Source organism: Podarcis erhardii, assembly GCF_964252035.2.
Source record: "Podarcis erhardii genome assembly, chromosome: 13".
In the NCBI taxonomy this organism is placed as follows: Eukaryota; Metazoa; Chordata; class Lepidosauria; order Squamata; family Lacertidae; genus Podarcis; species Podarcis erhardii.
In genome coordinates this window covers 45,573,911-45,587,397 of record NC_138502.1, presented here as the reverse complement: position 1 = coordinate 45,587,397, position 13,487 = coordinate 45,573,911, and the positions used below count along the sequence as shown (strand labels likewise).

Here is a 13,487-nt window from a genome sequence, read left to right as displayed (position 1 = left end):
CACTACCCAGAACTAAGTCATGGTTTGGTTCAGCGTTCCATGAAAACCCAGGCTCATGGTTTGTCTCACTCCCAGCAAGCCACAAGTAACCAAGGTCTGTTCTTGGCTTACAGCTTGTGGGTTGTCTGGGGGAGACAAACCATCATAAGCTTTGGCCTGCATGCAGCACTAAAGCAAACTGTGGCTTAGCTCTGGGTAGCACGGTAGCAACAGAACCAGGGCAGGCACAAAGTCGCCACAATTTTAGCGCTTGAGTACCCTGCTCCTGCCAACCTAGCAGTTCGAAAGCACGTCAAAGTGCAAGTAGATAAATAGGTACCACTCTGGTGGGAAGGTAAGCAGTGTTTCTGTGCACTGCTCTGGTTCGCCAGAAGCAGCTTAGTCATGCTGGCCACATAAAGCCAATAAAGCGTGATGAGCGCCGCAACCCAGAGTCGGCCACGACTGGACCTAATGGTCAGGGGTCCCTTTACCTTTACCTTACCCACACATTTGCTTCTTCGTGTTCAGCCGCAGTATTGCTTAGCATTAAATTCAAAGAAGCCACTATGTTATAAACATTGTTAGGCAAAGAAGGCTTCCCTCCCCAAATTCCCTTATACAAGTTAGCAACCAAAACCAGGGCAGTTCTTAACTTTCAACCTCTTTTGTCCATTACATTTAGCTGTACATATTAAAGGTTGCAATTCTAGTACCGTGGAATAAACTATATGAGAGCGTTTGTCAGGATTACTGAAGCATTTTGAGTGATTTTAAAAAGCATCGTGTGAAAACAAAAGCTGCAATTTTTAGTCATGTCTACTTGGGAGTAAGCCCTGTGGAACACAGAGGGACTTGCTTCCAAGTAAACATGCACAGGATCAGGCTGCAAATATTATTCTCTGTTTCCTTAGCGTTGTATGTATTCAAGGGGCAATTATAGTGAGTGTTTTCAGACTCTCTGTCTGCTGTAGTTTTGTGACGCATTTGCTGTCTCCTGATAGCAATTAAGGCACGAGAACTTGGTGAACCTGCTGGAAGTCTGTAAGAAGAAGAAACGATGGTATCTGGTGTTTGAATTCGTGGACCACACCGTCCTTGATGATCTTGAGATGTTTCCAAATGGCCTGGATTACAACAGAGTTCGGAAATACTTATTTCAGATTATAAAAGGGATAGGATTTTGCCATAGTCATAATGTAAGTAAGCTGTTAATGTCTGCTTAGTTATTTGTGTTGCTGTGCTGTTTGTTCTTGGTCGAACACATCAGATTTATCGATTCAAGGATCTGAGCTTTTAGTTTCAAATATATGTCACAGTAAGGGACGCGGGTGGCGCTGTGGGTTAAACTACACAGCCTAGGACTTGCCAATCAGAAGGTTGGCGGTTCGAATCCCCGTTATGGGGTGAGCTCCCGTTGCTCGGTCCCTGCTCCTGCCCACCTAGCAGTTCGAAAGCACGTCAAAGTACAAGTAGATAAATAGGTACCGCTCTGGCGGGAAGGTAAATGGTGTTTCCGTGCGCTGCTCTGTTTCGCCAGAAGCGGCTTAGTCATGCTGGCCACATGACCCGGAAGCTGTGCGCCGGCTCCCTCGGCCAATAAAGCAAGATGAGCGCCGCAACCCCAGAGTCGATCACAACTGGACCTAATGGTCAGGGGTCCCTTTACCTTTACCTATATGTCACAGTAGTAAGAGTTAGTTCAAATTATCCAAGTTCATGGGAATTAACATTGCAACAAATCTGATTTTGAGTGTTAGCTGGGTAGAATGTTTGCTAGATGTGCCGATTCCATTTACTCAAAATACATTTGCTTTTGAATTTCTGAGAATTTAGGAATTTTGTGGTCTAATTTCAGGGTTTTCACTACAGTCTAGACTGATAACCTCAGTATAGAACAAACTGGGGTTCTTAAATATCTTGCCATCTTTTTTGCCAAGGAAAAATGGTTTGGCCTCATAATTTAAGATGCAATATAACTTCAGCCTTATGGCACAATATGGATTCCTCTGGAAAATAGGCATAGATGATAGCATATGAACGTTTTTGTATGTAGGTTTTATGGTCATGTAAGGTAACAGTTTTCATAGTCTCCTCTTCTTCAACATTCAAAAAATCTGCTTCTAGGATCAGGAATGCAGTGTTTTAAAAACACTCTGCATAATCGGGAAGCCTGAGAAACAATATTTCTGATTGTGTGGAGAGAGCTTTTAGTGCAGGGACAGTACATATGAAATTTTACTTCATTCCGTACATGTTAATGGATAAAAAGGAATTGCTTCAGCTTTTTTGCCTTGTTGTAGCAAATCTATATTATGATCTTATTAGTGTGCTTCAATTTGCATTGATATATTTAAAACATGGTGTGTGATGTGATATAGATGGAGGGTTTTTTGCCAGTAATTGCAAATCATCGCTTGATGTTGCAGTCATCAAATTATGAGTGTTTACATGTGGACTAGCTGGCCACCTTGGTGCTTAAGTTCAAAGAACCTGGGCTAATCTAAACACATGCATGCTGCTTTTTTTTTAAGATCATACACCGAGATATTAAACCTGAGAATATATTGGTCTCCTATTCTGGAATTATCAAACTCTGCGATTTTGGATTTGCTCGAACCCTGGCAGCCCCTGGCGAAGCTTACACAGATTACGTGGCAACGCGATGGTATCGGGCTCCTGAGCTGCTTGTTGGAGATATCAAATATGGCAAGTAAGGAATCGTAGAATACGTTATTGGGTTTCCCCTACATTTTCAGAAATAGATCATTATTATTATTATTAATGACAACAGAAATGTTGCTGTTCAAGCTCAGGGGGTGATAAATTGCAGCCAAAGCAAGGTTTGTTCACTGGGGGGAGGCTGGTTTTGGCACCATCCTTGTAATTATTATTAATTACAATTAATTAATTACAAGTGGCCTCCCCAGCCACTCTGGGCGGCTTCCAACAGGATATTAAAAACAAAATAAAACATCAAACATTAAAAACTTCCCTAAACAGGGCTGCCTTCAGGTGTCTTCCAACAGTCTGGTAGTTGTTTATTTCCTTGACATCTGGTGGGAGGGCGTTCCACAGGGCGGGCACCACCACCGAGAAGGCCCACTGCCTGGTTCCCTGTAACCTCACTTCTCGCACTGAGGGAACTGCCAGAGGGCCCTCGGAGCTGGACCTCAGTGTCCAGACTGAACGATGGGGGTGGAGATGCTCCTTCAGGTATACTGGGTCGAGACCATAATGAATATAAGCTGCCTCAGGTGTAGCCAGTCACAATCAGCTGCCTGTCATTGTTGTAAAACGTATTTTTGGTGGAGCTGTCTCTAAATATGGTGCCTGTTTTCCCTCCCCAGGGCTGTTGATGTGTGGGCCATTGGCTGCCTGGTAACAGAAATGCTTACTGGAGAGGCGCTTTTCCCTGGAGACTCGGATATTGACCAGTTGTACCACATTATGAAATGTTTGGGTGAGAAAGCATCCCTTGTTTTCCTCTGTGCAGCCAGCAGAGATTTGGAACCTTCAAGCTGATAGCGAAAGCAGAAGAAAGAGAGCCTGAAATACTTAGCGTTCTTGAATGAGATTATGTTGATTAGTTCCTAAATCCTTCAGGGTCCTGGGTTGTAAATCCAGATGGCCCTTCTATGAGTTGACAGCAAGAGATTTTGCATGCCATTAAGGATGGCAGAGTGCAATAGGTCTGATCCATGTAGCACAACTGGATTATGATTAGTAATCATAATTCGTGATTAGGAGTAATTTATTATCAGCAGTAACCTGTTTGTCTCCAGGACACACACAATCGGTTTGCAGAATTAAAGAAAGCAAATAAAAGTTAAACTACACAGCTATCCTAAAGCAAGGTAATCGGAAACAGTGGATTAAAACACCAGGTTCAAAGCCAAGCGCAGGGAAGTAGCAGAAAAATCAGGGATCAAATAATTTGACTTCCGCTGTCTGTGGTTTTGCATTCTGAAAACTGAACAGTCTTATAAATGATTATTAATTCCAGGTAACTTAATCCCAAGGCACCAAGAGTTGTTCTACAAAAACCCTCTTTTTGCTGGAGTGCGGTTGCCTGAAGTCAAGGAACTTGAACCTCTTGAGAAACGATATCCCAGACTCTCTGTTGCCATCATAGAATTTGCTAAGGTACGTGCCTTTGCCGATTCCGTAGCTTTCCATTTTGTTCCTGTTGGCAAAGCCTTCTGTTTGCTTTCAGCAGCCAGCCCTTGATAATGAGTTAGGGAGATTGAAATCAGTGGGAACTTAACTGGGAGCTGAGTCAGGCTAGCCAGATTTGCTTTTGTTCAGGGGCTAGAGGCCTTTTCAGACACAGAAAGGAATACAGCTCTCCAGTATCAGCCCCTGAGATTGGCAGGAAGTATAAAGCCCCTAAATTAGCCAGGCCTTGTATAAATAAAGGTAAAGGGACCCCTGACCATTAGGTCCAGTCGTGACCGACTCTGGGGTTGCGGCGCTCATCTCGCTTTACTGGCCGAGGGAGCCGGCGTACAGCTTCCGGGTCATGTGGCCAGCAGGACTAAGCCGCTTCTGGCGAACCAGAGCAGCGCACGGAAACGCCGTTTACCTTCCCGCCGGAGCGGTACCTATTTATCTACTTGCACTTTGATGTGCTTTCGAACTGCTAGGTTGGCAGGAGCAGGGACGGAGCAACAGGAGCTCACTCCATTGCGGGGATTTGAACCGCAGACCTTCTGATCAGCAAGTCCTAGGCTCTGTGGTTTAACCCACAGGGCCACCCGCATCCCCTCGTATAAATACCTGAAGCCTAACCTTTCCTTGCCTGGTCAGCAGAGCAGTACCTCTCTGTTTGCTGCTCTCAAACTTCTGTCACGCATACGCACATTATAAGCTGTGATACGCATGTAACACACTATATATTCCAGTTATTTATTAGCTGCTTATCAGGGTCAAGTCCTCACAAAGCAGTGGAGAGACAGAAATAAAGCAACAGAACTTCAGGCAACGCATGAAGCACTGAGTGAATGGAGACAAACCGGGGCATGACAGCTGCGGAATTAGAGAGCCACAGTTCCTTTAAGGAGAGGTAGTAGCAAAAAGTTGTGGTTTTAAGGCCCGAAAGGTCCAGAACTGCAGGGCCACCATCAAGAAGGCCCCGTAATCTCATGTGCTTGTCGGCCTAACCAGTTTCACCAGTGGGCACATAATGTCGTATGTGTAGTTACGTCTCAGCCATAGAGTTTGTGACCGATAGTGAGACCCTAGCCTAGAGAAAGCTTCATTTTCTTTCTCTAAAAGTCAATGGTAAATCATTTCTCTTTCCTTCCTTCCTTCCTTCCTTCCTTCCTTCCTTCCTTCCTTCCATGACTTAATAGACAGGACCCAGAAAGCTATTTTAAGCATGCTTGAAGATGCTTAGTTGATTTTTCCCCTTGCAGTGTCCTACAACCCCATAACATTGAAAACTGTTTTTAAAAGCCCTCACGATTTCAAACGTTGATTGTTATGTGGTATGGGGAGAGTAGCTATGGTTTGCCTTGCGGGTGCAGAACTACTTGCGTTGTTCTTCGGATCCCGGCAAATATCAATGAAATTCAACCTTTGGGATTTTCCTCCCCCCCCCCCTCCACTGTATTTACAAGAAAAATTTTGATCTTATGTTAGCAATGTCTGCAGACTGATCCGGACAAAAGACCATCCTGTACTGAGCTGCTGCAGTGTGATCTGTTCAACAAAGATTCCTTCACTGAAAGGTGTGTGGCTTTTCCTTGTTTAGGCTTGTTAAGGCTGGGCCTTAAAAGGAAACAGTACTGAGAATTTTTGGGCATTGCAGTCAGTTAAGGGTTTCCTATAACTCTGTCAGTGCCCATAATTCCTTGAGGGGAAGAATGTGTTTCAAGTGGGCTTTAAATTTACATACTGGATCTCAGAGCCCATCTTGGGAAACGAAAGCTTTCCAGGGAAGAGGTGCAGAGAAAAGGTTTAGTACTCTCTGGTTCTCCTTTGACTACTTCACTGCAAACCCCCACTCCCTGCTGTCGGAAGCGAACACAAATTTTGAAGTACCACTGCCAGATTTAGGGCGGTTCCCCCTAAGGCAGGGGTCAGCAAACTTTTTCAGCAGGGGCCCGGTCCACTGTTCCTCAAGACCTTGTGGGGGGCCGGACTATTTTTTTGGGGGTGTGTGTGAACGAATTCCTATGCCCCACAAATAACCCAGAGATGCATTTTAAATAAAAGCACGCATTCTACTCATGTAAAAACATGCTGATTCCTGCACCATCCATGGGCCGGATTGAGAAGGCGATTGGGCCGTATCCGGCCTCCGGGCCTTAGTTTGCCTACCCATGCCATGGGTCTGCAGATTATATGCATGCTTTTTGTTCTGATCTCTTTTCCTTCCCCTCCTAAGATGCTGAAGTCTTATCAAATTTCTCTTCTTCCTTTTTTATGTCCAAGGGTCGCTTTGGGTTTCGCTGTTCATTTACCTTACAAGTTTGTGGTGATGTTAAGGTTGGGGCAGAACATATTATCCAGAGTCCTTGTTGCAAGGGAGAGGATTCCAGTATAATAATAATAATATAATTTATTATTTATACCCCGCCCATCTGGCTGGGTTTCCCCAGCCACTCTGGGCGGCTCCCAACCAAATATTAAAAACACAATACAGCATTAAACATTAAAAACTTCCCTAAACAGGGCTGCCTTCAGTGTGTTCAGAATTTTGTCTACAGAGCAATTAATTTTAAAAAGGTTTCATTTTGTACATGTGCTCTTCTTCTTCAAACACAAAAAATAAAGGTTCACCCAGGAACTTAAAGCAAAGATCCAGAAAGAAAGAGACCACCCTTTGCCCAAGAAATCGAAAATAAGCAGGAAAGACAAAGACGATTCCGGTGATGAAAAGAAAACGCTTGTAATCCAGGTATGTGGAACTTGGTTTATTCTTCTGTATTCCTATCTGTAATGCCATGTTCTGAGTCAGACCATCTCCCCTGGTCTTGTCTCTGCTGATGAAGTTCTCAAGTTAAAAGTTGCTGAGAATGGAGGAGAACAAGAAGGAACGAGAATAGTTCCTGATTAGGAAGAAGAATTGTTGGTGATGCCACTAGCAAATTCATGCCATGCAAGAAGTCTTATCAAACGATGCCTTATGAAGAACGGCTAAGGGAGCTGGGCATGTTTAGCCTGGAGAAGAGGAGGTTAAGGGGTGATATGATAGCCATGTTCAAATATATAAGAGGATGTCACATAGAGGATGGAGAAAGGTTGTTTTCTGCTGCTCCAGAGAAGCGGACACGGAGCAATGGTTCCAAACTACAAGAAAAAAGATTCCACCTAAACATTAGGAAGAACTTCCTGACAGTAAGAGCTGTTCGACAGTGGAATTTGCTGCCAAGGAGTGTGGTGGAGTCTCCTTCTTTGGAGGTCTTTAAGCAGAGGCTTGACAACCATATGTCAGGAGTGCTCTGATGGTGTTTCCTGCTTGGCAGGGGGTTGGACTCGATGGCCCTTGTGGTCTCTTCCAACTCTATGATTCTATGATTCTATGATTCTATAAGATAGATGCCAGCAGGCAGTAAATCACACTGTTCAAAGTTGGAATTAACTCTTTGTTAGCAAAAACACTGTTACAGTGGTGCCTCGCAAGACAAAAAGAATCCGTTCCGCGATTCTCTTCGTCTAGCGGTTTTTTCGTCTTGCGAAACAAGCCCATTGACGGCTTAGCGGATTAGCGCGCTTAGCGGCTTTTAGCGGCTTATCAGCTTAGCGGGTCAGCTGATAAATGGCTTAGCAGCTTAGAAAAAGGGGGGGGAAAGTCGGAAAAACTCGCAAGACATTTCGTCTTGCGAAGCAAGCCCATAGGGAAATTCGTTTTGTGAAGCGTCTCCAAAACGGAAAACCCTTTCGTCTAGCGGGTTTTCCGTCTTGCGAGGCATTCGTCTTGCGGGGCACCACTGTATAAGGGGGGGAAAGTGCTCTTTTCCCCTTATGGGGTATCCAAGAGCCCGTATAGAGTCCTTAAGCGGGTTCCCTATTGGCAGGAGAAAATAACAGAGGCCAACCAGAGAATATTGAGAAGCAAAGCAGCTAGTAAGCCTGATCTCTATTAAACTGTTGCAACAGGGTCCCCACTCATCACACGAAGGAGGTAAGAGTAACCCAGAACAATGGTGTGCAAGCCCTTATATAGACTTTTGAAATTGCCCACCCTGTAGCCCAAGACCACCCCCCTAAAACATCATACATGCATCACAGAAGGAGGTGGGTCTACAGCAGAAATCCTGTCTGCCAGGATACCTGTTAATGGTCGCTGGTTGCATTACCTGGGCAGCCTGGCCATTCTTTGGTGGTGGCAAACTCAGCCCTCCGGATGCTTTGGGACTACAACTCCCATCATCCCTAGCTAACAGGACCAGGGGTCAGGGATGATGGGAATTGTAGTCCCAAAACATCTGGAGGGCCAAGCTTGCCTATGCTTGCTTTAGTTCCTGAATGCAGGACACAGGCTCGCCCTATTCATACAAAAATATGCCCTAAAGACAGGATTTGCAAGCAAAAGACAGCGGGGAGGTTTTTCCCATTTCCTTTCTCCTTGCAGAGAAATATTTGAGGTCAATTTGGGCGAATCAAAATGGCTTCAGGATTGCTCTCCTGTACTATTTCAGACACGTGGTTTATGTACTTCATCATTTTCATCATCGTCTTTCTATCTTAACAATACTCAAGGTGATTTACAAGCTGAAGAAACAAAATGTGCATCTTATAACAATCTAATGCAATTCAAAAATGTGATAATGAAACAGAACTTTAAAATAAGCAACCTACATAAAAAAGTAACATTATTATTTTATACTGTTGAATATCAACATATAAAAGTTAAACAGAAATCCACTCAACGGTTACAATAAGTAATTTCTAATTATGTATGTGTTTGCCTTGTACATTTATGAATGTTTAATTTATGTTTGGGACCTTAGAATTCTTATAACAACACGATATCCGCAGACTTAGCTGTCAGGCCTGAGCAGCTTATCCCCAGTCGTTCTGGACCCATGAATCAGTTACAGAGACTGAAATTCCCCTTCTCCCCAAAGTCCCCCATCCCCTCTTCTCCAGGGCTTTCCCCCAAGCAACCTGCCATTCATTTATTTAACACTACAATTCTTGGATTTGAAACAGGACTTGGGCGTGGAATCCAAGCTGAAAGACTCCAAGCTGTTCAGAATGAAGTTGTCCAAGGTCGACCCCGAGAAATCGGACAGATCTTCAAATGCGAGTTTCCTTTATGAGAGTGGAGCTGGGCAGGTCAAGGCGAATCCCTCGACAACTTTGAAAGATTCCAGTAGCAGCCTGGATTATGTGAAAAATCCCGGCACGGTGATCCCTCCCATTACACAGAATTATTCCACCATATCCTCCAGCATCGGTGGAAACCCTGGTTTGGGGTCGAAACTGGGAATGCATAATTACAGGTAAAGTAAAATAACAAAGTACCTTTCAGGGCTCCCTGCTTCATTCTAGCATAGTTCTGGCGCTGTGTGTTGAGCATGCAGATGTCCTTGCATCTTGCCTAATTCAAGCTAAGAGCTACTTCACACATTACATTTATAATTATACAAGAATAATTACACTTTTTTAACCATGTACCGTATTTTTCACTCTATAAGACGCTCCAGACCACAAGACGCACCTAGTTTTTGGAGGAGGAAAACAAGAAAAAAAATATTTTGAATCTCAGAAGCCAGAACAGCAAGAGGGATCGCTGTGCAGCGAAAGCAGCAATGACCGCTCCCCACTTAAAACGGGGGGCGCCTTTTGCGTGGACGCGTGCAGCCCTGGATCTGGAGTGGCCCCATCAGCATAGGCTTTGCCTTCCCTCAGGTGGGATACCTGGAGGTCCCCGCCTACCCCAGTGAGTTGTCCAATCCCACCTGGGGGAAGCGTTGCCAGGGAAACCAGCCCAGGTAAGGGGAGGGATTACCTGCCCACACAATAGAGGGTGGATCTTAATTGTTAATCCTCACTTGGCTCCAGAGCTTCTCCCACCCTACCCACCCTCAGTTAATGTCTTCTTTTCCAGGTTAACTTTTCTTCATAGGTTTTGCAGGTTAACCTGTCTCCACAGGTATGCGGGCGCTGCTACGATAAGGTCGCTGTTAAAGGGCCGGAAAGGAATTTCCCTGCATTGGCAGGTTTCGCCTTTCCCGTAGCAAAACGTCACAACTTTGGCGGTATCAGGCCTTGGGCGGAATCCTTTAGTCCATCTTCCTCTTTGCGGCGGCGATACCAGGGTTCCCCATTAAAGGGGTTTTTGAAGGGAGGCTTTGGCCGTACGCCGAAAGGTCGTCACTGCTCTCCCCTGCGGCGGCGTAACGGGGGCGGCTATCTCTGCTTGAACATATGTTCTCCAGAGCCGGCCCATCCCCCCCCACACACACTGGATAACCCTGATGCTCCCTAGGTCCCCGGCTGGGGACTAGGGAGGGAGAACGCCCAATGCCTGAGCCAAGGTCTACCCACATTTGAAATTTAATAAAGTTGTGGCCAATTTAATCCCATAGCACATTGTCTAGAGTCGTTATTCCACATGACGGGGGGGACCACTCGGGATCTGGGGACTCCGCCTGTCCACACAATCCCTCTTGCTGTTCTGGCTTCAGCGATAGCTGCGCAGCCTGCATTCGCTCCGTAAGACGCACACACATTTCCCCTTACTTTTTAGGAGGGAAAAAGCGAGTCTTATAGAGCAAAAAATACGGTAAATATTTTAACAAGAATAGTAGTGTTGGGATGCGTTTGGGGAGGTGGGGGCATTTGGCAGGCCCCCAGCTGGCTAAAGCAGACCGGCCAGCAGCTGGGCGCAGTCCAGTTCTCAGAACAGCATCAAAACTGTAACTCAAGCCTCAGAGACCATTAGAGACTGAGCACGCAAGCCAGCAGAGATAAGAACTCTTTGCAGCAGAAGTAGCGGACAGAGACACATGTAAGCATATTTACAAGCGTTTATTCAGTGGGATGCGGGTGGCGCTGTGGGTTAAACCACGGAGCCTAGGACTTGCCGATCAGAAGGTTGGCAGTTCGAATCCCTGCGACGGGGTGAGCTCCCGTTGCTCGGTCCCAGCTCCTGCCAACCTAGAAAGCACGCCAAAAAATGCAAGTAGATAAATAATTCCGTGGGGAAGGTAAACGGCATTTCTGTGTGCTGCTCTGGTTCGCCAGAAGCAGCTTAGTCATGCTGGCCACATGACCCACATGACCCAGAAGCTGTACGCCGGCTCCCTCAGCCAATAAAGCGAGATAAGCACCACAACCCCAGAGTCGGCCACGACTGGACCTAATGGTCAGGGGTCCCTTTACCTTTACTTTATTCAGTGGTCTAAACCACAGAGCCTAGGGCTTGCCAATCAGAAGGTCGGCGGTTCGAGTCCCCGCGAAGGGGTGAGCTCCTCTTGCGCAGTCCCAGCTCCTGCCCACCTAGCAGTTCAAAAGCACGTCAAAGTGCAAGTAGATAAATAGGTACCGCTCCGGCAGGAAGGTAAACAGCATTTCCGTGCGCTGCTCTGGTTCACCAGAATGGCTTAGTCATGCTGGCCACGTGACCTGGATACTGTCTGTGGACAAACGCCGGCTCCCTTGGCCTATAGAGCGAGATGAGCGCCGCAACCCTAGAGTCGTCCATGACTGGCCTTAATGGTCAGGGGTACCTTTACCTTTATTCAGCATTAGAAGAAAGGAAAGCAGAGGCTTGACAACCATATGTCAGGAGTGCTCTGATGGTGTTTCCTGCTTGGCAGGGGGTTGGACTCGATGGCCCTTGTGGTCTCTTCCAACTCTGTGATTCTATGATTCTATGAAAAGCATGTCTGCTACTCTTCCTGTCCAAGCAAACAGCATAAAACAAAAGCTAAACACAATGGAAGTTCCCAGCAAGCTGTGCTGGACTGTAAACAGGCATGTGACACACAACATTCATTCCTGTTCCTTTTAAGGTGGAACGGAACATCAGTATCCTAACGAGTAGCTCGTTAGGGAGCTGTGATTGGCTGCACCAACCTGCATGGTTGGAGCCGAGGATATTGTTGTGCGAAACAGTCCATATTGCTTAGCACTTTCTACAGTGCTCTGATAAAATAGTCAGCATGCTTTCAGTGTCTCCAGTGTAGTGTAGTGGTTAAGAGCAGTGGACTCGTAATCTGGGGAACCGGGTTCGATTCCCCGCTCCTCCACATGCAGCTGCTGGGTGGGTGACCTTGGGCCAGTCACACTTCTCTGAAGTCTCTCAGCCCCACTCACCTCACAGAGTGTTTGTTGTGGGGCAGGAAGGGAAAGGAGAATGTTAGCCGCTTGAGACTCCTTTGGGTAGTGATAAAGCAGGATATCAAAGCCAAACTCTTCTCTTCACTTCTTCTTCTTAATATATTATCCTTGCGTTACAGAAAGGGAATGGGGATCGAGGGCTTGAGTTTGCCGGTCCTAAAACCACTGGGTACGTTTGTGACTGAGGCGAGATTTGAGTTAGGGCTTGACACAGCTTCTTTGAATTTAATGGATCAATCCCGGTGATTCATGGCTTTTGGTTGGCTTTTCTGGGTTCCAGGATTTCTGAGTCCTTAGTATACCTTTTTATCACAAAGTTAGGTCTGTTTTCCACAGGACATGTCCTGAATAGGTACTTAACAGTATCCCATATTCACTATCGTGGATTTTTTGTGTGAGTTCTTCCCATTAACTGTGCTAAAGTAGCATGTTGACACAACTTCCATTTGCTAATTAAGTGGCCTAATTAAGCCCAAGTAAGCTTATAACTTCCTGCTTGTTCGCTTCCCAGAGGCATCTGGCTGGCCACTGGGGGAAACAGGATGGTATTCTCGAGATACGACTTTTGATTTGATTGGTAAATGCTGGATTCAGAGTGGAGCTCATTCTTTTTTCCGTTTTGCTCCTCTAAAGGCTTTTGCAAACAAACAGGTCTTCCTCAGTCCTAGCCAACCTGCTCCACTCTTTGACACAAAGGGCTGAGGAACCCGTGTGATTTTTAGGGAAGTGGCCCACAACAGCTTATGCCACGATAAATCTTCCAGTCTTTTAGGTGCCCTGCAACTCTTTGAACCAAGCCAGAGGCCCTATCTGCAGCCCCTATCTTCATAACTCTGCCCTGGGCTTTCTGCCTAGTACAGTGGTACCTCGGGTTACATATGCTTCAGGTGACAGACTGCCATAGGCGCCGACTCCATGGGGCCTGAGGGGGCCCGAGCCCCCTCAAAAATTCGTTTGGGGGGGCTCCGCCCCCCAATAATTTAAGAAAATTATTAGTTATATTATGCTTTGTAAAATCACAAAATTATGTTGGTATTTTTTATTTTCCTTGTTTGACGATAGTTACCTTTTAAAATACATTCAGTAATGAGTTAAAACAAAGCCACTCCCGATCTAGAGAGGGGGTGGGGTTGCGGGCTCTCGACCCATCAGCGGGGATTCCCCCTAGCTCATTAATATTCACCGCCCACGGCGGCAGCCAATCGGCT

The 13,487-nt window shown here is 45.9% G+C and overlaps 1 protein-coding gene across 3 annotated transcripts in view; it reads left to right on the top strand.

Annotated features, from left to right (window-relative positions):
* Positions 1–13,487, top strand: part of CDKL2 (cyclin dependent kinase like 2) — a 29,298-nt gene that overhangs the window by 6,043 nt on the left and 9,768 nt on the right. For all 3 annotated transcript variants that reach the window (XM_081836318.1, XM_081836319.1, XM_081836317.1), the window contains exons 4-10: positions 984–1,178; positions 2,514–2,692; positions 3,330–3,442; positions 3,986–4,125; positions 5,623–5,711; positions 6,760–6,883; positions 9,142–9,434. In XM_081836318.1, coding sequence (XP_081692444.1) covers positions 984–1,178; positions 2,514–2,692; positions 3,330–3,442; positions 3,986–4,125; positions 5,623–5,711; positions 6,760–6,883; positions 9,142–9,434 — 1,133 coding nt within the window. The remainder of the gene's footprint in view (positions 1–983; positions 1,179–2,513; positions 2,693–3,329; positions 3,443–3,985; positions 4,126–5,622; positions 5,712–6,759; positions 6,884–9,141; positions 9,435–13,487) is intronic.